At 38.3% G+C, this 24,300-nt stretch overlaps 1 protein-coding gene across 29 annotated transcripts in view; it reads left to right on the forward strand.

The window, feature by feature from the left end:
* The window catches only part of fam131ba (family with sequence similarity 131 member Ba), an 86,906-nt gene that overhangs the window by 30,248 nt on the left and 32,358 nt on the right, over window positions 1-24,300 (forward strand). For 13 of the 29 annotated variants that reach the window (XR_012394925.1, XR_012394926.1, XM_073931524.1 and 10 more), the window contains one exon: window positions 2,508-2,545. Coding sequence is in view for 22 of the 29 variants with exons in the window: in XM_073931517.1 (XP_073787618.1) it covers window positions 2,508-2,545 (38 nt within the window). In the remaining 7 variants the exon portion in view is untranslated. Of the gene's footprint in view, window positions 1-2,507; window positions 2,546-16,007; window positions 16,044-24,300 lie in introns of all 29 variants that reach the window. The other 16 variants (XR_012394924.1, XM_073931511.1, XM_073931512.1 and 13 more) reach the window with 2 other exon arrangements.

Below are 24,300 nucleotides of genomic sequence, written 5' to 3' on the forward strand. Positions count from 1 at the left end.
ATTGGTTCCAAACTTGTTAGAGATTCTTTCTTCTCTTGAACACAAAGGAAGATACTTCTGACATCTGTTATTTTGTTTTCCTACTATAGAAGTCATAGGCTACTGGAACATTCTACCAGAAACGTACATTTTCACTTATAAAAAATGTGACAGGGCCTGACCTTTAAGCTTGTCTTCTTCAAAAAATCCTATAAAAACAACACAGGGTCAGGCTTTATTTTGATGGCCCGTTTGTTGAATTTAAGTTTCATTGCATCTACATGCCAACTAATTCTCATTAGATTATAAGTAGACTGTTGGGGTTAGGGTTAGTAAGTTGACATGTACTTGCAAAGTTTCTTATAGTCAGTTAAATGTATGTTGAAGGAGCAGTATCAGCAGATATTAAGCAGACAGTCTACTAATACTCAAATGGACCATCAAAGTAAGGTATCTGCGGGGTCTTAAAAAGTCTTAAATTTCAAAAACCGAATTATAGGCAAATCGATGCTCGTGCACGTGAGCGACAATCACATAGCATGAACTACCAAAGATGCGATCTGAGAGAATCGCCGATAAGTCGCCGATGCCTGTGAGATATTTGGCATGCTAAACATCTGGAGCTGTCGGCGATTCAAATCATGCCGTGTAAAATGAGTTTTGACTGAAAATAACATCGGCGATCGCCTACAACCAATGAGAGAGCAGCATTCCCTTGTGTGTGTGTGTACCTGCAGGCCAGCGGGAGGTTGAAGGGGAAGGTAAAAGCGCTTATTTTTGGTTTATTTGGACCCAAAAGATTAAGGAAAAACTAGTTTCCTTTCTGAGGTTTGGCAGAAGCACCTGTGTCTGTTTGACGTTTTATACGAAAAGTTAAAAAGGAAAGTTGAGGAGAAATTGCTTGTTCTCTTCAAACCCAGGTGAGCAAATATGTACATTTTTTTACCCCATTAAAGGCTTCTTACTCGTTATGTAGTTAATAATAAAAGATATACTACATGTTTGTGGCTGTGAGACGTAAATTGTAAAGTCATGCAATGTGAAAGCCCCTGTCGCTGATCCATCTTGCAGTCTCGATCGTTATGGTGTCTTAAATCTTAAATCTGACGATGAAACCTGTGGAACCCCGAACAAGCATAAAATCATACAATTGTATGATAGAACTCATCCTTGATCATTGTCAGCTTCTCCATCAAATGATGTCTATTCTTCTAAATCATAGCCTAAATTGTGTTGCATACATTTTATGTAAAATTTCATGCAAATGTGACTGACAGAAACATGGGGACAATTGTAAATGTATTTGTATTATAAATATGAAGTATTTATTTAGAATTCATTTATAATTTTGTGGCGAAGCAGTGGCGCAGTAGGTAGTGCTGCTGCCTCACAGCAAGAAGGTCGCTGGTTCGAGCCTCGGCTCAGTGGGCGATTCTGTGTGGAGTTTGCATGTTCTCCCTGCAGTCGCGAGGGTTTCCTCCGGGTGCTTCGGTTTCCCTTACAGTCCAAAGACATGTGGTACAGGTGAATTGGGTAATCTAAATTGTCCATAGTGTATGAGTGTGTGTGTGAATGTGTGTGTGGATGTTTCCCAGAGATGGGTTGTAGCTGGAAGGGCATCCGTTTTGTAAAAAACTTGCTGGATAAGTTGGCGGTTCATTCTGCTGTGGCGACTCTGGATTAATAAAGGGACTAAGCTGACAAGAAAAATAAAGCTGGAAAAATAGAGGGTCTGATATCTATGGCCATATACAACAAAACCGTCTATATATGTTGTTAAGCCTTTCAAACAACCTCTCTTGTAAACACATTTATCACTCTTTGCAAAAAAAAAAGCTCACTCTCAGAAAAGATGGCAAGTGTGAATTTCTCAAAACCAGTGGAAACATCTGCAGATGTTTGGCCTTTTCCACTGTGTTGATTTTCAGCTCCATTTATGGTTTGTTTTTCCAAAACACTGCCATTATGCGACAACATTATACATTCATGCCAGTTTGACTGTTTTTCAGGCACATCATTCAAAATGTTAGCACAGACCGGGTTACATGTCACTTCTAATTTGTCATTTTCGATGACTCATTGTAAACACGCACCATCAACATATATTTCATAATCAAAATGATGCGTGAGTGCAAAACAGAGGAAATAAGCATATTTATGAACCCAGTCATTTTAATATTAAAGATATTTGCGGAGAGGACATGCACTCGTTTGAGGTTAATCCTACATTTGAAATCGTTTTCTTGAAATACAATGCCGAATATTTGCATAATTGCATCACGCTGCGCAATCACTAAATGTTTTTATCACTTTGTAGGAAGGATGCGATCTAAAAGTGTGACGCAACAAATCTTCCCCACAGAGTGCTGGCGGTTTTTGGATGGATAATTAATCTAATTTTAGGTCTTTGTGTGAATGTCAGCAGAAAATGTAGCGAGGAGCTGTCAGTTTGACTTAGCTTATTCGGTAAAGGTTGCATAAGCTACATGCCTATTCCCTTATCTTTCTCTCTCTCTCTTTCCCTGCAGCGGCGGATGCAGTTCCCGTTCGGAAAGATGGGGAGCAGGTAAGTAAAACTACAACGCTTTGCATATTTAAGATTTGCTTTGCACCGAACCTCTTGTCCCATGTTGTGAGCTTAAGCTTTAAGGATCACGTCTAAATGACGTCCTTCGCTGAGATGATACTTGTGCGACGTCTGCATTTCTGTCCGATGCTATTATACCTATCAAGGGCTGACATTTGTGCCTCAGCCTCATGGCACTTTAATGAAGTCTTTAGCGTACACGAAGACCCCCCTGTGTGCCACGCGCATATCTCGGCACCCTGTAAGCGCTGGAAGTCAGAAAGGAAAGCATGATGTGTATTTGAAAAGCCTCTAGATTAGATTTCTTACCAAGGCCACAGGAGCCGGACCCAAGAGCCTGACAATTACCGCTACAGTATTGCTGTATAACGGGTTTGTCCCCTGGGAAGACATAACCTCATCCGTCTTCTCTGTTTGCTGTTCGTGTTCGTGTCCTGCTCAAGGACAGCCGCCCCTGGCTTGTTGCTTTACTCATCACCGGATGAATTTGGCTCAAAATGTAGTGATTTGGATCCTGGCATCCATCCAAAGCAAATGGCACGCTGTATATCTCAATGCAGGGTTGAAGAAGTTGAGGCAGGAGGTGATGTCATCTCGGTAGCTATGCTTCCATCCACCTGTTTATATGTGCATTTTGGATTTTGCATATGGAAATGCTTAGTGGAAACAGCAAGATGAGTGTAAATGTTCAATATCTTGATAAAAATGCTGTGATAAAAATTTTATCCGATAAAAAAATTGTGCAAAAACTACGATGGAAACACATTTACTGCCTAATTTTAAAGGGCACCTATGATGAAAATCTACGTTTATTAGCTGTTTGGACAGAACTGTGTGTAGGTATAGTGTCCACAGTCATATAGGAGTGATATAAACCCAACAAGTCTATTTCTTTTTATTTCCTGAAGTTAAAATAAGACCCAAATCCCAGGGATTTGTGAGGCCCACCACAACATGCAGTTTTCCCCACCCACCAAATTGATTGACAGGAGCGATGTCTCCATAATAACATGTATTCACACGTCCACAGAACATTTTTTGCAAATAAGTGAAGTTTCACAAACTGAAGCTGCGGTCACACTAGAGTTTGACAATGCGGAATTTTGTCGTGCAGAGCTGTAAAAAGGGGCGAGATTAAACAAGATTATTAGGCATTACAAAAAGCAAGCAGTTGCTCTATGTTTTAAATTTCTGTCCAGAGAGGTCATGTTTTGATTCTCGGTAGTCAAGTGATGCGCAGTCAAGTGATGCATTTTCGCAGGTCAGAGTTCAAAGCTTGAACTTTGCACCGCCGCGACCTGCAAAACTTGAAGCATGACCCTGCGTTTCCAGTCTGTCGCATTTGTGTGCGTATGAATGGAAGTCTATGGGGAGAAAAGTCCAGTGACTGCAACTTTACTTTCCAGAGGAGCACGTGATATGATCGACTACAGCTGATCCTTATCGCTAATCATTAGTTAACCTATCAGATCATTCTAAAACTACTATAAATATCCTGCCTAAACTTCATTCTATATATTTGTTTTTGGACACCCCCCCCCCCTTATCCTTCCCTTCTCCCTCCTCCTCTTTTCATGATTGGGCAACACGGTGGCTCAGTGGCTGGCGCTATAGCAGCAAGAGGGCCACAGGTTCAAGTTCTAATCAAACCAGTCGGCACTCCCTGCACGAAGTTTGCATGTTCTCCCCGTGTTCGCATGGGTTTTCCCCGGGTACTCCGGTTTCCTCCCAAAGTCTAAAAACATGCACATAAATAAAGCGTAATATCAGTCACAAGCGCTTAACACATTTACATTGAACCAATCAGCACCACCATATTAGCCAAAGTACAAACGGGGGCACTCGAGAAACACCTGGGGCCTCATGTACGAAGACTTGCGTGGAAATCTTACTAAAACATTGCGTACGCACAAAGCTGTAAATGTGCGTACGCAGAAAAAAATTCAGATGTATGAAACACTGCGTACGCCGAATCTCACGCATATTCTTTTGTACATCTGAATGAACGTGAAACTGAGCGCAACATGCACGAGCACAAAACCCCTCCCTGCCTCCTCCCCAGTATGAATATGCTAATGACTATGCTAATGGCAAAACCCAACGAAAAAGCAATGGCAAAATCAAGCAAAAAGAGAAACTTTGAACAGAATGTGAATTGGAGGTGCTGCTTTCGGAGGTAGACCGGAGAAAAGCGGTGTTATTTGCAAGTTTGTTCTCCGGAATTAACAACAAAAGAAAAAAATAGAGTGGGAGAGTTTAGCTGATACGGTTAACACAGTTGGGTCTGAACATCGCACTGAGTGCATTTAAAAAAAGAAATAGTGTGGTTTATAACTGAAAAATGTTGCAGTACCCTTAGCAGTCTCAGTTGCGCACCTCATAAGAAGCATGTGATCATGTACTGACATAATCGAGCATAAACTCGGCTCGAATCCAGCGTCTAATGAATTCTTTCTTTTTTTCCCCGCTACATATCAGATTTTGCCCACTATTTATCAAGAGAAAGACAAGTAGGAATCATCAATAAGTTTGTGCAGCATATTTTATTTGCACATTTATTGAATGGAAATGTTTCTGATTCACGGATGCAAATTCATCTTCAGATAGTGTCTTTATAGCAATGTTCGTGCGGTAGATTGCTCAGATTACATTGGGAAAACAGGCGACCGCTGCAAATTGTGCTTCAATGTTTAGCTGCTCAACTGTATGGTATGGAAATCTTACATACCTACTACAGTATATGAACCCGTCTCATACAGCTGCCATTGCAAGGATCAGACACTTTGTAGAGAAGAATTTAACACAACTGCCTCTAGGAGTCGCCAATGGAAATAAAACAGACACGCACAAAAAATGTGCGTACGCCTGCCAGAAAGCTGCCGTGAACCTGCGCACATTCCCACGTTCAGTTCATTGTTAGTAAATCCAAACGTGAGCGATTCTGAGCGTGAAACCTGGCGTACGCAAAGTTTTTGTGCGTACGCAGCGTTGATACATGAGGCCCCTGATGTTTTGCCTATTTCAGACCAGCGCAACCCTAATTTTCCCATCTTACAACAAGTTTAAATAGCAAATCCATTTGCTCCGCTTTGTGGACTCTAAAACGTCTAGAAAGGAGGTTTGTTAAGATGTACAGCAATACACAAATATATAACAAATGTAAAAAAAAATACTACAAAAATTATTATTTTCTACATAAATATAAAAAACACTACCTCCATGCCTCACCTTAGGGGGCTTTTTTTCAGTTTATTTATTACAATTTGCATTTAATGTTATAATTAGCAGTATTATTTATTATATACATATTTATATTTGTTTTAATAAAAACAAGCTTGGATTTGTCCACCTGTCGGTTTCTGGACCATATGTGGCATATGATGTGTGTTTAGATATAACTCTGAACTGAATTTAGAAATAGTTTTGAAACAAATCTTTGCGCTTAACAGACTAAATTAAATATGTAGGCTAATGGATAAAGTAAAGGAGTAAAGTATAAAAATAAAGAGAGAAAGAGAAAGAGGCCGAAAGGAGGAGGCTTGTTCTTTATCCTCGCACTGCAGTTGTTTAACTGCTTTCTCGCTAGTGAAGTGTTCAGTTTTTCCACTTACAAAGTCCGCCATGTAAATAGCAAATGCGTCGTGAATCTTAAAGGGAATATGAGACGAGTGTCTGATTGGTTTAATGCACATTATGCTCAAAACACACCCATAACTTATTAAAAGAATAAGCACATCCCTCTTAGACCATGTGCTGCAGCGCAAACCTTATTTTTCCATCCTTAAAATATAAAAAATTTGCAGTTAGCTTCTGCACCCTGCGCTTTAGACTTTGCGTCTAGATCCTTAAAATAGAGCCCAAAGACATTAAAGCGATATGTAATTCTTAACCACTATAATCACTATGGCCGCATGGTCTCAGTAAACGTGCATATATGTGTGCATGTGTACTGCAAACGGCATTTGTGTGGGATTCACCATTTCAGAAAGGCTTGAATAAACTCCACCACAAATACATTTAATAAACTTACTTGTTTTTTTTGTTTTTTGACTGAGCTGTATTTCAGCTTCGTCCAAGTCTATCTTAGTCACTGTGCTGTTTATTTGACGTAACATGATGAGAAGCAGCTCATTTGCATTTAAAGCCCAAGGCTACAAAAACAGCTACAATGTTTAGGTTGTTTTCAATCACGTGGTTCTGCTGACGTGAAATTCTGATGGAGGGCAGGAAGTATAAAACCGAATGGGAGACATAGAGGAAGATCCGTATTTTTGCAATTTATACAATATTTCAAAGGAGATATAATTAAAAAAATAAGCACATATGTTGGGCATGCTCCTTATCTCATGAAGAGGGCTGAGTTTTCTACTGAACTAAAATAAATTTGCCTGTCATCGAGGCGGCATAAAAAATACTATAGTAAATACTTTAGTGTTTGGAAGCATACTACAGATAATTACTTGAATTAAACTGTTGTAGTAATTATATTATTGCAGTGTTACGACACTTCTGTTGTAATAAATTATTAAATAGGCTTCAGTTTCTATAATTATACACCACATCAAAATAAACCACAGTTTACTCTAATTTTACAATATTAATAACGTTTATCAGTTTACTCTACTACAGTACTCTTTAGCATTCATTAACAGTTGTACACATTATACACTTTGTGGTTCGAAAACACGTTTATTATAAATTACTATAGTTTTTCCCCCATGCAGATAACTTCCAGACATCACAAAATAACAAATGAAAGCATACAAAAGCATTGTTTACATTAATATTTTTTATAGGGGAAAAGTGCTCCACAATAGTAACCGTCTAGTTTTGTCACGAGAGTTGCATTTATAATACATTTTTATTTTTTTGTTCTGTCAGTGAACTTACTATCAACAAACATTCACCGCTTCTGCTCGAATAGATGTTAACGTTACGGTTGTTTATTCAGTCGAAACGTCAGTAAAGACTTGGATTATTGCAAAACAAGACAGATTTCATTGCGGCGATTACATGGCAGGTTATATTATTTATGTTCTTCTGGATTTTATTTAAGTGTGGTGGTGTTTGTATTTGACTTTTATATAACACTTGAACATATTTAAACACATAGCTAGGCCTGTAAATAATCTTTATTAGTGCTGTCCAACGAATTATTGCGTTCAAGAAAAGTTTGTACACATGGATGTATTTAATAAATGTTTATTACATGACGCCTTTTCTTCTGTTTTTCAGCCAGTTTCTAGAATTTTCCTCTCTTTGTGAGGTAAAACTTTTGGAAGTCTATAAAAGCTGTTCTGCATTTCTTATTTTGGCCAATTTAAACAATTAAAAACAACATAAAACTGAAACATTTTGATGTTCTGATAGCGATTCCTATGCAGAAGAATCACTTTCTACCCTCCATCTGAATTCCACGCTTCATCAATGACGTCATATGAACACAACCTATTTGGACACCAAAATGGACAAATTCTGGAGGCTATGATAAATTATCTGATGGGTATTTTGAACTGAAACTTTACAGACACATTCTGGAGACAACAAACGCTTATCTTACATCTTGTAAAAGGGGGTACATTAGGCAATAGTATCTGGATGCAGCCTTTATGATGCAAGCTGAGATTGCATATCTCAGTGATGCAATGTCAGACACTCAATGCACTCAATAGTGTGGGGTGGGGTTAAGTGAGCGCATTAAAAAGCATTGGATGCAGCTCAGGTTAGGGTCAGGCGATGTCGACCAATTTGCCATCGTATAATGTCTAATGTGAAACATCGCAATGGACGATGGCATCGTCATCATGTGAAAAGTAAAAAGCGAAGAGCGAGGAGGGATCCGGGGGTGAGAAGGGTGCGCGACTTATTTGAGGACCGGGAGGGAGACGCGCAATTTTCGGGGAGATTATCACTCGTTGTGGGGCATTATGAGTCCCGCAAATACAGACTCCGGGAACTTCCGGGAGACTTGGGATGTCTGAATATCACGTTTAACAACTGTAGTGAGACGCGATCCAGCGGTACATCCTTGATAAACTGTCCGACGTGCACTGCTCTCTGGAGCTCAGAGAAGTGCATGACAGTGTGTGGCTGTGGCAGTGTGTGTGTTTGTGGTCACATGATGTGTGCTTTCAGCGGTCAGAGGGCTGCTCAGAAATGCTAGGTAAAACACGGTGTGGATGTGGATCATTTTCATTCTAAAATGTCGTTTTAACACTAAGACGTTTTAGTGTAAACTGGGCCTTAGTGTGTATTTTTCGCGAGCGGGTTTGCAGCGGGGGCAGGGCGGAGTATCGGCGATGCCGGCTCAGCATCGTGTTGTCTATTAGCCGTCGGCAATGGACGATAAGTGCCATATAAAAATTTCTTGTGATTTTGTTTTAACAGATCATGTCATAACAAAAATAAGCATGATAGGATGACGTTAATTTACAAATTAGCAGGCCGACCACAATGTAAAACATCTGAAATGTTGTTTTGGTCATTCTAAAATCCCTCAGCCAAAGTCTGTCATCAAAGTGGTTCAGTATTATTACCACCAGAACTCTCTCGAGCAGCTGTGCTCCTAAAGATTGATCTCGTGTCTCTAAAAGCAACCACAAGTTCACTGTGTTTCATGGCACGAATCATTTATTATATAAGAAAAAATGCCCTCAGCGGCTTCTTTTAGCACAACAGATTCCAATTATCTTTTGGTATTTTATCAGAAAGTGATGATTTTGTTGTCTTTAACTCAATGAATGGAAACATAAAACAAATGTTTTATACGAAATTTCAGTTTTTCGCACAAGTTTAATTCACGTCTTTGGATGGAAACATAGCTATCGGCTGTGCTGTTGTATAAACACATGCATGTGTTAGTTACATTTTAAAAAAGCATTGATGTGTTGCTAAAATAAGAATAATAAAAGATTAAAATGTCATAAAATGTTATTTTTATCCGCACGCAAATGTAGCTGAAAAAAGTACACAACATCTCGCTAACAGCTAACATTGTGTCATCTGATTTGAAAATATGAGATTGTGGTTTGTTATTTACAACGCCATCATCTGATACTGTAGCTAAAGCTAAATGTCTACTTTCACCACCTCAGGCACACTTTCATTAAAGATTTAGAGAGTGTTTAAAAAGCATTTTTGAGTGAAGAACAGAAACTTTACAAGGAGAAAGAATTATTTTTTAAAAGCTTTAAAAATTCATTAATTCATTCATTTTCCTCTGACTTTCATTTATCAGAGGTCGCCACAGTGGAATGAACTGCCAACTATTATAGCAAAGAAAAATTAATGAATGAATAATTGGTCTGCATTTATTAATTTGTAGCCTCAATAAAGTGTCTTGAGTGTGTTTACAACAGTCTGAATCACAAGCTTATTTAAAATGTTGTAAATATTAGTAGAAACATCTGATTTAGTGCACATAATATATATATATATATATATATATATATATATATATATATATATATATATATATATATATATATATATATATATATATATATATAATTTTATAAGACCCCTGAAGCCACAAATATGAATTTTGTTTTGCATGTATATGTTTTTTTTTTTTGACTGTTAAAGTGCCATTAGCCGCAGGCCTGCATTTGATGAATCACCAAGGACCATGGCAGCAGCAAAGCTCCTTGATTATTATGCCAGAGTGAGAGAATAGTTTAGCCATTTCAGTCAAGAAAATAGAAACCTTTTTTGTTGTCTGTCTTAGCACATTAAATAGGAAATAGATTTAAATAGGAAAATTATCGAAGCAATTGTTTTAAAGATATTTTTGTGTGAGATGCTAATGGTCTACTCTAATTTAATGAATTATGCTAAGCTAAGCTAAAAGGGGACTACACTAGGTAGTCTCGTGTGACTTTAGACTGACGGCTAAAGATCTGGGAACTATCTTATGTCTATGTTATATGACTCACAGCAGGCTAACTTGTTAAGTCCTGATGTATTCTATAAACCAATTAAAATACTATTACCGTGTCCGCTACTCATATGAATTGAGAAACTATTTGTTTAGGACCACTTTTTGGTCATAGCACAAGTTAAATGAATTTTTATATAAAATCAAATGTGTACACAACAGTCTCTGGACTTGCTGCATCTCAGACACCAATATTTTAACAATTTCTAAAAAAATTATCACTTTCTAGTCATTGGATATTATATATATATAGCAAAGGCGACACCGTAGTGTAATTTGGGAAACAGCCACTAGATGGCGCGGTGGCCATTTTGGAATGAAAACTCCAATAGAACAACAGCATATTATAAGTCTGTAAAATAAACTATTAAAAGTGATGATGATTGTGATAATAAGTGTTGTTTTGTCGTCTTTCATGTTGTATCTAAGTTTTAATGGGCTTTTTAAATGAATAAATAAAAAACAAACCAACTGCTTGCCACCGCGCCAATAATGAGATCCTATGGACAGCTGATCGCTTTCACTCCAAAATGGCGGAATCCAGGGCTGTTGCTGGGTGCTGCTGTTGCAATGGAGCATTCTATTGAGTGTCGCCTCTTGGTCATTCTAAGCTCTTTGCATATAGAAAACAGTATGTGTGTAATATTTGTTTTTGTTTTTCAAATAAAAAGTCTTAAAATGTAAACAACTTACAAAAAACATTCCATAATGTAAATAAGTTGTCATTTAATAAGAATATGTCAATAACTCGGACCCGGAAGCCGCTTCCCGTGACGTCACACTTAACAAACGTACCAATCAAATTTCATTGTGTGTCGTGCCATGTTTGTGGGTGTGAAAATATCCTCAGAATAACAGCCTGTCACACAGCAGCACATCATTCATTCACAAACGTCTCTAAGAATTTACAACAACGACACATCAATATTCTTAATGATCTGACAGCAAAACATATAGGAAATCAATAGGACATGTATATAGACTTTGTTCTGAGATTCATTGATTATTTCAGTGAGCCGTTTCCACAGTAAGATTAGGCAGATTGAGATGACACATGTTTGAAAGTTTTCTCTGCTTTATAAAAGAAAGGCTGTATTTGTGAGTATCCACGAAAAAAAAACTGTTATGCTGCGTCCCCATTTGCATACTCATACTACGCCCTTAAAGTATGTACTTTTTTGTGAAGGAAAAATATATACTTTTGAGTGTGTAACAGAGGTGTATGCTTAGTTATGAGCCCTGTCAATCATCCACATTTCTGTCGTATTTCATTTCCTATCTTATTGGTGAAGCAGCAGCAAGTTAATCTGCCATTTACGAGTCATTCATGCAGAGAAATCTTCTCAGGTCTTTGGATATAGGTGCATAAAAATTTGCATAAAAATGGGAGTTTCTGTTTGGGCACGCACTGATTTTCAGAGAGGCAAAACAAACAGAGACGCAGGGGAGAAAGATGGTGACTGCGTTTACATGGACAGCGGTAACATAGTATACTGCGTTTACATGGATAGTGCGGCTACTATCAGCTATGAAGCTTTTTAAAAGTGATTTATATTGGATAATTAAGGAAAATAAAGTCTTTTTGTATTTTTGGTATTCACGTCTCATGCCTTTTCTTCACACAAAGAACCTGTGTTAATTTCCCTGTGATCAGGGTGGCGTAGTCAGCTTTAATTTAGTATTTTTCTCCCAACTTACCGCTCAGCTACATTTTGGCTCCGCTACATTCTGGCTCCGCTCCGCTACATTCTCCGCTACATTCTAGTATCCCTGCTTCCATTCATGGCCAAGATTCTGGAGAAAGTAATGTTCCATCAAGTCCTGGACTTTCTTACTCAAAACAATCTCATGGACAACAAGCAATCCGGCTTTAAGAAAGGCCACTCAACTGAGACTGCCCTGCTCTCGGTCGTGGAGGATCTCAGACTGGCTAAAGCAGACTCTAAATCATCAGTCCTCATTTTGCTGGACTTGTCAGCTGCTTTTGACACTGTCAACCACCAGATCCTGCTATCTATGCTCGAGTCACTGGGCGTTGCGGGCACTGTTATACAATGGTTCAGATCTTACCTCTCTGACAGGTCATTCAGGGTGTCTTGGAGGGGAGAGGTGTCCAACCTACAGCATCTAAACACTGGGGCTCTGTTCTTGGGCCACTTCTCTTCTCCATCTACACGTCATCTCTAGGACCAGTCATCCAGAGACATGGATTCTCCTACCACTGCTATGCTGATGATACCCAGCTATACCTCTCTTTTCATCCTGATGATCCCTCGGTTCCAGCTCGCATCTCAGCCTGCCTGTTGGATATTTCACACTGGATGAAAGATCATCATCTTCAGCTGAACCTCGCAAAAACGGAAATGCTTGTAGTTTCTGCCAACTCGACTCTACACCATAACTTTTCAATCCAGATGGATGGGGCAACCATTACTGCATCCAAAATGGTGAAAAGCCTTGGAGTAACGATTGATGACCAACTAAACTTCTCTGACCACATTTCTAGAACTGCTCGATCGTGCAGATTCGCACTCTATAACATCAGAAAGATCCGACCCTTCCTATCTGAACATGCAGCTCAACTCCTTGTTCAAGCTCTTGTTCTCTCCAAACTGGATTACTGCAACTCTCTACTAGCTGGGCTTCCAGCTAACTCTATCAAGCCTCTTCAACTGCTCCAGAACGCAGCAGCACGAGTTGTCTTCAATGAACCTACACGGGCATATGTCACTCCGCTGCTAGTCCGTTTGCACTGGCTGCCAGTTGCTGCTCGCATCAAATTCAAAGCTCTGATGTTTGCCTACAAAGTGACTTCTGGCCTAGCTCCTTCTGATCTGCTCTCACTTCTGCAGATCTATGTGCCCTCCAGAAACTTGCGTTCTGTGAATGAACGTCGCCTCGTGGTTCCATCCCAAAGAGGGCAGAAATCACTTTTGCGAACGCTCACGCTCAATCTGCCCAGTTGGTGGAATGAACTCCCTAACTGCATCAGAACAGCAGAGTTACTCGCTATTTTCAAGAAACGACTAAAAACTCAACTATTTAGTCTCCACTTCACTTCCTAATCTGCAATTGCCTCTCTGGATATCACACCAACTGTACCCAAAAAAAAAAAAAAAAATTGCTAATACTTTCCTTCTTAGACTTTAAAGACCTGAAACTTGCCTATAGCACTTATTCATTGTTGCTCTTATAGTTGTGTAAATTGCTTCCTCGTCCTCATTTGTAAGTCGCTTTGGATAAAAGCGTCTGCTAAATGATTAAATGTAAATGTAAATGTAATTGAATTATTTGGCAAATTATGAAATGGTGGACTTTAACTGTAGTTTCGCACTTTCATTCAGGAACATTTAATGCATGCCCCCCATGACAAACAAGATATTGCATACGAGGAACTGCTGGAAGAGTGTAGTTTTAATGCAATGTTCGGTACCGCATGGCAAATGGGAGCAAAAACCCTCTGCATTTTTCGGTAACTTAGATGCACTCGGTAGGTAGAGTCAGATAGCCTTGTGTGTATAGACTATTCTGTCACATAATGCGGTGAAAATCCTACTTGACGGTAATAGTTTGACAGCAGATCTTACAGTATAATAATGTAGTGCATAATATTGTAGTGATATTAACGTACTGTAAACTTTAGTAACTTAGAAAAATCATTTTGACTAGGGTCTGTCTTTAAACACTGAAAGACTACTGCTGACGATACTAACTAACTTTGCCATCTGAATAAACATACAAAGGCCACTGATCGCTTACCAAATCTGTAAAGACAGGACAATCAACACCAACAGGAGCCACAACTTTTTTAAAAGACAAGCAGCATTTCACCATTTACAGATGTGAAAAGCTCTCGGGTAAAAAATGTTCCTTACAAACGTATATCTGCCACGTGTGGCGTGCACTGTAATCCACACGTGAGTCCAGCTGTGCTCTCATAGCAGGAAATGAAAACAAAACCTTCATTGAAGCACATTTATAAACGCAACACTGATGACCCATGTCTCCAAGCAATTCTTCCACTTGTTTTGGCAACACAATGTGGCGTCTCTCTGCCGTCTGGACACTGTAACAGGTAACAACAGTCTTCGAAGCTATCATGCATTTAAATAAAGTTGCACCGCATTCACAATAGAGCGCGCTGATTGGATTAAACCAAGTCTTTCTCATGAGTTGATGCTGCACACTGATAGATGTCACAAAGTACTCCCAGGTACAGACATCCAGTCTCCACACTGGAAAACCACAGAAAATTGGTTGTTTTTGCATTATTTCAAAGAAAATTAGTTTCGAACCGGGAGAATGAATTTGCTTTGAAATAACGCAAAAATAACCAATTTTCACTTTTTTGTGAAATATATATGTCCTAATAGTGTTTTTAGCAGCGTGGGACACATATATAAATGTCAACAGCTCAAAAAATTTGTTTTGGTGTTTTGTGACTCTTTAAACCAATTGGTAGATGACCGAGGGTCTGCTAAAGTGTTTCCAAAAAAGAGTGCCATATGCATTAGACCTTTAGCCAAATATGCTTGGCGTAACATCTGAGGTTAAGACTTAACTCTAGGCGTCTAAAAATGAGCCTATTTCCAAAAAATGGAGCGTTCCATTAAAAAAACAAAACAAAAAACAAATCTTTACTCAGTACCCCTCTATGCGTGAGGCAAAAAAAAAAAAAAAAAAAAACTAATTATACATCATTAGGTGGATAAGAAAGCTAATTTGATGTTGTTAATTTGCACCTAGCTGTTTTCACTCCCCCACAGAAAAATCGTAGGTGGTTTCTGTAATTGCAAGCCAGCCTCAACAAAGTATTTTTAGGACCAAGCTCCATGGTTTATGTAACCGAAGCGTCCGTAAAGGCTAAGATGGTGGGAAAGCAATCGATCGACCCCTGATCCGCCAACCGTGTCAGTAGTCTCTTCAGAGTTTCCAAGGGGCAGACATTTGCCCCACGCTAACGCCTTTTTGACACTGACCTCCATTTGACCTTTCATATCGATCTCTCTCTCTCTCTTAATGAACAATGAGCGGCTGCTGTGTGTACCGGCTCCAGTGTTTGTCTGTGCGGTGTGAATGCCATCGATCGCGCGCTCTGAGTATGTTTGGGTTGGCTAGGATTACTTACTCCAGTGCTACTCATCAAAGTCGCCTCCATCTACTCTTGTTGTTGTCCTCCTCATCCAGTGTAAAGACTTCTAAAGCAGACACCAACACGGATACACTAGGTGGTACTTCATTCATGAATATTTGACACCATATTAGCGAATTAGCTAGGGTGCGCACACAGCTACGACTTGGTTTGTACAACAGTTCATAACAGATGAGCAGTGTCTCGCCTCCTGCTTCTGCTTTCAGTGTATCTGTTGTTCTTCCAGATCGAGTGTTCTGTACTTGGCTTGATGTTTCACCTTCTGCTGTTTCCTGTTAACTGAAATCATGCATTTCTTCTCTTTCGCTGTATCTCCCCCCTCATCTATTCCTCAAACGTTAATCTGCTTCTAGCAGGGACGTGCCGAGTTTTCCTGGGAAGGAATCAATGTAAGTCTGGTGTTGACCTTTTGACCTTCTCTCTCATGTTTTCTTTCTCTTCTGTCATCATTTGTTGTAATTGTAGGTCACACTTTATTTTGATGTTCGGTTTGTTGAATTTAGGTTACATTGCATCTACATGCCAACTAATTCTCATTAGATTATAAGTAGACTGCTAGGTTGGGGTTAGGGTTAGTGTAAGTTGACATGTACTTGCAAAGTTTCTTAGTCAGTAAAATGTCTGTTGAAGGAGCAGTAACAACATATTAAGCAGACAGTCTCTCAAATGGACTATCAAAATAAAGTGTTATCTTATTATATAGCTTCTATATTCTTCTTTTGATTTCAGTGTTTGTAAGCCTTTCCTTTCTGACAGTCCTTTCTGCCCTGATTGGTGAGATTGCACAGCCTGTAGTGATTAGTCAATAGGTGCGTTCGACATGAGGCACGGCTGCAGCCGGTGATCAATGGGATTAGCCGAGCGTAGGCAAGGACGGAGTTAAAAAATGGAGCCTTCAAGCCGGACAACTGGACACTTTGGGGCTCAAAGTTGCGGCAGTCATGATGACCAAATACATAGCGTCATCATCATTTATATATTTATAACAACAAAAGACTTACATTACAAATAAAACAGAATACAGTCTCTACAAACTACAGATCATTTTAAACAATAAGGGAATTATGAATAATTCTGAATTATAAATAAGGGGAAACGAGAGGGTAAAACACAAATAAATAGGCCTGTTAAATACAAGGCAATTAGCACAAATTCTAGGAGTTTAAACATCCCTCTTTAGGCTAATACTTCTTGATTGAATATGCTAAAATTGGCTTTACATTGATTTACATTTATAGATGTAAAACTTTCCAATATATATTTGGGTTAAAAAACCCAAAACAAGGTATTTTGATTAAATCCTAAACAATGATTAAGATTATTATGGATAATGACAGAATTTTCAAAAAGAGCACTTTAATCCAAAAGGATTGAACAAAAGGACATTCCTAAAATAAGTGAGCTACACTTTAAGCAGAAGTTTCCCAGAAAGAGCAGGTACATCAATGTCACTTTTAAAACTTGTGCATAAACGGCCTGACAGGAAAGAATATATATTTTATAATCATATACATCATTTTAAAATCATTTAATAAAATAGTTCTTTAACTTAATTTGTTAAGAAATTTAGGAAGGCAGGATCAATGATGATAATTATTTTATTTCATGTCTGTAAGACTTATTTAAGTTAATATTTAGGTTATTTACTAAAATATATTATTTAAATCGTTTATAGAGCTGAATGCATAAAATAGTCTGAATAAAAATGGTCGAAAATAAACCTGCGCAAACAATCTAGCCTTTATAACCAGATTATTTAACAAATATGATACTGCAGTAAAATATTTGTAGTCTTTTATTAAGCATGATGTATACAAGATAGAGAGGGTATGAAAAGTGAATTGTTTGTTTTGAAACTTTTGAATTGGAAGTTGTCCAATAATAAACCTAAAACACACGTGCTTGTTTTCATGTGGTGAACTAGGCCAGTCGTGTAATATCAGTGTTGTCATCGCAGTTCTAGCATACGCTCTTTAGATGCTGCACTGGCTGAATCTGTCGTCTGATCTCGCAGCGTCAATCCGAACAACATTTCTTACCAGCATGCACCGCTTTAAGACAGATTTTGATCGATCTGCGCAGCTCTGCATGAAGTCGAATGCACCTATCGAAATGCTCATTATAGGTTGTTTTCACATGACGTCATTGATGACGTGTGGAATTCAGATGAAGGGCAGGAAGTGATTCTTCTACATAGGAATCTCTATCAGAACATCAAAATGTTTCTATGTTGTTTAGAATTGTTTAAATTGGCCAAAATAAGAAATGCCGAACAGCTTTTCTAGACTTCCAAAAGTTTTACCTCATAAAGGGAGGAAAGTTCTAGAAACTGGCAAAAAAAACAGAAGAAAAGGCGCCATGTAATAAAAATTTATTCAATATATCCATGTGTACAAACTTCTTTCAAAGGCAACAATTCATTTCAAAGCACCAATAAAGGTTATATACAGGCCTATATATGTGTATAAATATGTTAACCTGTTATAAAAAAATCAGATACAAACACCACCACACTTATACAAAATCCAGGAGGATATAAATAACGTACCCTGCCATGTAATAGCTGCATTGAAATCTTCGTCTTGTTCTGCAATAATCCTAGTCTTTACTGGCTGAATAATGTCGTTTCGGCTGAATAATGGATTTCACACGTCACTAGAACCATGTGATTGAAAACAACCTATAGAATCTCAACTGCAGAGGTTTCCTCAATGGGCTATATGCACAGCTAGTGTTTTTCAGCTAACCATAAACTTCTGGTGAAAGGTTAATGTGACTCTTTTGAATTTCTTAAGGTTGTTTTTACAGCATCGATATGGTAATTTAATTAAATACAATCAGTTAAGTAGACTTAAGCATTCGTTTAGATGTTTAAGCATAAAATGAGACGAAAGACTATGTAAGCACTAGCAGCGTCAGGCTAGCGCAGACGCTCCATATATTGGGGTAAAATAAATTTTCATATTTTAAAGACATGGTGGGGGGAAATAGATTTTAATGCAGTGCTTCTTGTCTGATACGAGACCCACTTCATATCATATATATATATATATATATATATATATATATATATATATATATATATATATATATATATATATATATATATATATATATATATATCAGGCTTTGAAGATTTCAGATTTTTAAAGAAATCGTATATTAAGTGTGGCCATTTTATAATGGCAAGAGTTCACCGGAAGTACTTGGGCTGGCTGACTGAAAATTTAAAGGGCACTTATGATGAAAATCATCTTTTGGAAGCTGTTTGGACAGAATTGAGTGTAGGTCTAGTGTGCCCACAGTCATATTGGAGCAATATAAAGACATCAAGTCCCTTTTTTAAATTTCCTGATGTTTAAAAAGGATCCAAATCCCTCCCAATTTGAGGTTGATCGCAACGTGACATAGGAGTGTGATTTCCCCGCCCACCAAAATGATTGACAGCTGCGTATGAACATGTCTACATAGTATTGCGTATAATTATATTAACAAGACAGGACGTGCGCAAAGCAACCGAGATTAAAAGATCTGTCCAGCTCTCTGTGATCATCAATCATCATCACATGTGATCAAGAATGAGTTTGACAAGTTTAAACCTTTTTAAAACAGTGCATGTTTGTAATAAAGATGGTAAAATTGCTGTAATTCATCACAACAGCTGCATGTCAGTACAATTATAAAAGAAGACCCTTCAATCCCAAGTTGTGGACGTTAGATTAAGTTTATTTTGTACATTAACAAAACGCATATCCATACAGCGGTAGATCTTAATGTGCATCCTGTCACCTTGGCCATGCAAAAATGTGCCTGCTAAGTGTTTACGTGTCCGCGGTGTGTGTGTATATATGTGTGTGTGCGTAAACTTTGTAACGTCATTGCGTGTGACTCATTGCTGCAGAAAGGCTTGAATTAACTCCACAACTAATACATCAAATAAGCATTGGGAAAGTTCTTACTGTAGTATTTCTCACAAACGTTACGTGAGATCTGCTTTCTTCATGTCTGTCACTGTGCTGTTTATCTGATGCAGCTGAGGTGGAGATTGAGGCACACTCTGACAGGCACGTGGGAACGGTGGGTGGGGAGAACTAGCATTAAAGGCACAGACCACAAAAAAAGTTACATAGTGTTCAGAGCAGAAAATGCAATATCCTGAAAGGTATAATAAATAATCTGATGGGAGTTTTGAGCTGAAATTTTACACATTCTGGAGACACAAATGACTTATCTTAAATCTGGAAAAAAGGATTTAAGTTGGTGCCCTTTAAAGTGCATATACCCCATTCTCAGAGACTGTACAAACTGTAGGCTAATTCATGCTGCATCCACAGATGTGGACAGACGGCAACGGATGCCTCGTCTGGTTTTGTCAGATCAGTCAGTCTCTGTTGGCATCTGTCACAGCTTGTTTTTGGATAATTAAACATGCTGAACTGATGCCTGTTGGGTTGTACAATGTTAAATAAGTGATGAGCTGTAATCTGGTGATTGTCTGCATCCGTCGTGTAGTGGAAATTGTCTATAATTTAAATAGATTTTACCATAGAAATCTGCCATGATTAGAAGTAATAGTCTAATAACAAAAAAAGTTTGAAGAACCAGCAGATTAACTTAAACCTCAGTCACATACACAACTACAGCTGGACGTTTGTCAGTGGGGAGTTTTTACATTACATTTAATGGCAGCTTATATGATGTATTAATTTAAATAGTGATTATTAAGGGTTGTAATTTAGTAAAGGCTAAATTAACAAAAATAACTTAGAAATTAAAGATTAGGGGGCAAATGCAGGTATGCCCCATGCCTAACTGTCACTTATAAAGACAATTAATGAAAAGTCAGGTCTGATAATAACTTTTAGTTTTTCAGGTCTGACAATAAGTATCCAGCAGACACACAACAAAATAAGATGCTAATTTATAATTTGGTTAGATTTAGGTCGTCAGCGTCTAAAAACAATGTAATGGCCTGTTTCCACTGAGAGATACAATACGTACGGTACGGGTCATTTTTTTTAAAGTTTGTGTTTCCACTGCCAACAGGGTACCCTTTTGGTGTGCATAGTGTACGATAGAAAATTTCAGACGACATAAGTTTTACTAAAGGAAATGTCACGGTAAAGCCGTAAGGGTTGTTCACATATCATATGAGAAGCACTTCTCTCAAAACAGAGGCTTTATACACACAAATACTTGAGTATAAAAGTTCATTACTAACTTTCTATGAACATGATCTGATTATAACTGCAGAGCAATGATGCGAAATTGCCTACTGTAACGTCTGCGATTGCATAAAATAAATAAATGCAACATATATAAAACACATAGAGACACATACAGTCTGGTTCTCAAGGTTTTTTTTTCTTCACTCCCATCAGGTGAAGTTTTTTTTCCCTCTCTGCTGTCGCCACTGCCTCGCATGGTTCAGGATTGGTAGAGCTAAGCATCGATGAATTTGCTCTTCAGTGTTTGAACTCTCAGTAATGATTAAATCACACTGAACTGAGCTAAACTGAACTGAACTGAACTTAAACACTAAAACCTGAACCACACTGTTCCAGTTACTATGACCATTTATGTGAAGCTGCTTTGACACAATCTACATTGTAAAAGCGCTATACAAATAAAGCTGAATTGAATTGAATTGAACTTACAGAGCTGTAATTGGGCCATAAAAATTAGGCCCGATATGACCTGAGCCCGACAGAATTCGGCCCGAGCCCGACAGGTAAATTTTGATTAACTGCTTTATAAAGCCCGAACCAGTTTACAGCCCGACATTATTCAAATATGCACATGCACACAGCTCTTTTGCCTTTTTTCAAGAATGAGTCATTTATATGTTTTAACATAATTTATTCGTAACACAACATAGGCTATAGGCCACTTGGAAGTTTGAACAAAGAAATAAAATAAGTCCTTTGTAACATCGTAACATCTCAGCACTCTAAATAGGCCTAGGTATATACACTTTAGCCTTTAAATTGGCCAACACACCACTGAAAAGAAGTTTTTCTTAACAAACTAAATTAAAATAAATGATAAATTATGATGGGTATTTGGCAATAGTGAATTTAAGATAAAGGCTCTGCGAGATTTGTCTCGCCACTTCTCTTCATAAACTGGCCTTAAGGAGACTGTAAAGCTGAATATTAAAAGAATAGCCTAATGCCACCATTAGCCTGTATACTCTGTCTACATTACGATTTTATGGTTTAATTAATATTTATTTATAATTTTAAAACACTTTACTCACCAAGATTGAGCTACATGTTTTTGTAGAGGAACAATATTGAATCCACTGTAAATGGATTTAGCGCAGTTCTGCGCTCAGGATGGTGCATTCAGCAACACCGAACACCCTTTCACTGCTGCCGCTACAGGCCGAGATGCATAGTTCTCATATGGCTTATTTTAAGTTTTGGGTAGGATTGTTTGTTCATCCTCTACCAGCCAAGAACATCCATTTAATTTTCGATGACAACAGTTTTAATGTAGCGATTGACCTTGTTATCTTCCCTGTCAGCTGGCTGTACATACATTGCTGTTTAACACTCTACCGCAGTGTATGAGTGACCGCTGAAATACGTTTGCGGCTAGAATGACCGTTCTTTTTGGACTGGCGGCTGGCCTAATCCCAGTCAAAATTAGCTTTTTTTTTACTTCTAAGTCATCATTTGTTTCACCTTTGCAGGAAGGGAGTTTGATGTTGTAACAAACGATTTAATTACTTTCTTACGCTAATCAAAATGCATCACATGACCGCAAGCCTGAACCCAACCTCGTCAAAAATGATAGAAATTAAACCTGAACCCACCCGAACCCGTCGGGTCCTGTCGGGTCCGGGCAAAGATTTTCAGTTCTAACTCACAGTTTCTGATATGTTACCACTTACAGAAAAACTACACACAGCATACATTTAGGCCTTATTTGGGTTCAAAAACAACACGAAACATAAAGCCTACAGTCAGAGCAAACCTCTCATATGAGTCTTTAATCTTCAGAAGCACATGTAACCTCTGTTAGGGAGTAATTCCGTCATTCCGAGTTCATAATAGTCCATAAAGAGATGATAATAGTTAAACATGACTGTTTGTTTATATTTTAGGTTGCAGAATCATCATTTGCGACTTTTTCCCCAGGCTTCTCCTTTGTTTTTTCATGCTTTACTCTCGACAGAGTCACTTCTGACAGGATCGGATATCAGAGCGATTCAATGATCACGCGCACGTTATTAATATAAGCTCAAAACATTTGTTATTTTAAGACTCGCGGCGAGCTCTCTTGAGAACGTGAAACCGCTTGCGCTTTGGACAGGCTCGTAAAACAACAACAGGACACGGCAGATTTTGTTCTTCTTGGCTTTGTGGCTGTACATCAAGATGACGACAAGGTTTGAGCTCGAGTCGACCATGGCTTGTTATTTTATGTCTATATTATTACGATGTAATGTCTCGGCTGTGTTTTTAAAATTGGCGCTTTCTTTGTTTTCATTCTCCTGCTTCTGAGTGTGATGTATCTCTGTCAACCTATAGCGTTCAGCTGCGCATCTTGCTCTGCTTTATGGTACCCTTTGGGCCAGTTGGTACCCTTTGCAAAGGGTGACCAAAAAGTGGTACGGTTTGCTTTTAGGTAGCCTTTGACAGTGGAAATGGCCATAAAAGCGTACCGTACCATACTGTACAACTCAGTAAAAATGGGCCATTATTTTGATGTCCAGTATCGATGTGAAATTTTGTTGATATTTGGTTGATTTTAGGTTGTATTGGAAAGTAACCAAAATCCGACATTGAGCCAACATCTTAAACCAACAACATATTGACATCAATTACTGACATTTATTCATCAGGTATGGCAACTAAAATCCAACGTCTGACAAACGTCATATTGGTAACGTCCACACAATTTCAAGCTGTAACATCATTAAAAGTTATTTTGTTGTTTTTAGGTTGCATTGGAAAGCAACCAAAATGCAACGTCTGTCCAACTTTGGACATTGATGTTGGGCTGACGTTTGTCTAACTGATCAACTCGATTTTCATTTAATTTGTTTTGTTTCAACAAAGGCAATAAGATGCTGTTAGTGTTGCCTCACGCAAAAGGTCACTGGTTTGAGCCTTGGCTGGGTCAGTTGGCATTTCTGTGTTGAGTTTGCATGTTCTCCCCGCATTCGTGTGGGTTTCCTCCGAGTGCTCCGGTTTCCCCCACAGTTCAAAGACATGTGGCACAGGTGAATTGGGTAGGCTAAATTGTGTGTAGTTTATGTGTGTTTATCTGTGAACTACCAACACAATCTCACGGCAATTCATAACTTTTTGTTTTAGCTTATTATTGGCTAATTCTTATGAATAAGTAGGATCTCATTTGTACAAATTAATATGATTTGCTCATCCCCCAATGATGGTTGGGTTTAGGGGTGGGGTTTCGTGCCATGTCCCCTTTAAAAATCGTACGTTTTCGTATGACTGAACTCTTACAAATTAGACGCTAAACTAATAACACATAAAATAGTTACGTTTCCTTGTGAGATCAGGCTGGAACTACACTACAACTCATTGGAGTAAATGCTACTCAATTCAAAAACATGTGCTGGAGATTTACTAGAACCCCTGACAAAATGAGCTTGAAAATTACTCAGCCAAT

This window comes from Danio rerio, chromosome 19 (assembly GCF_049306965.1).
Source record: "Danio rerio strain Tuebingen ecotype United States chromosome 19, GRCz12tu, whole genome shotgun sequence".
NCBI classification, from domain to species: Eukaryota; Metazoa; Chordata; class Actinopteri; order Cypriniformes; family Danionidae; genus Danio; species Danio rerio.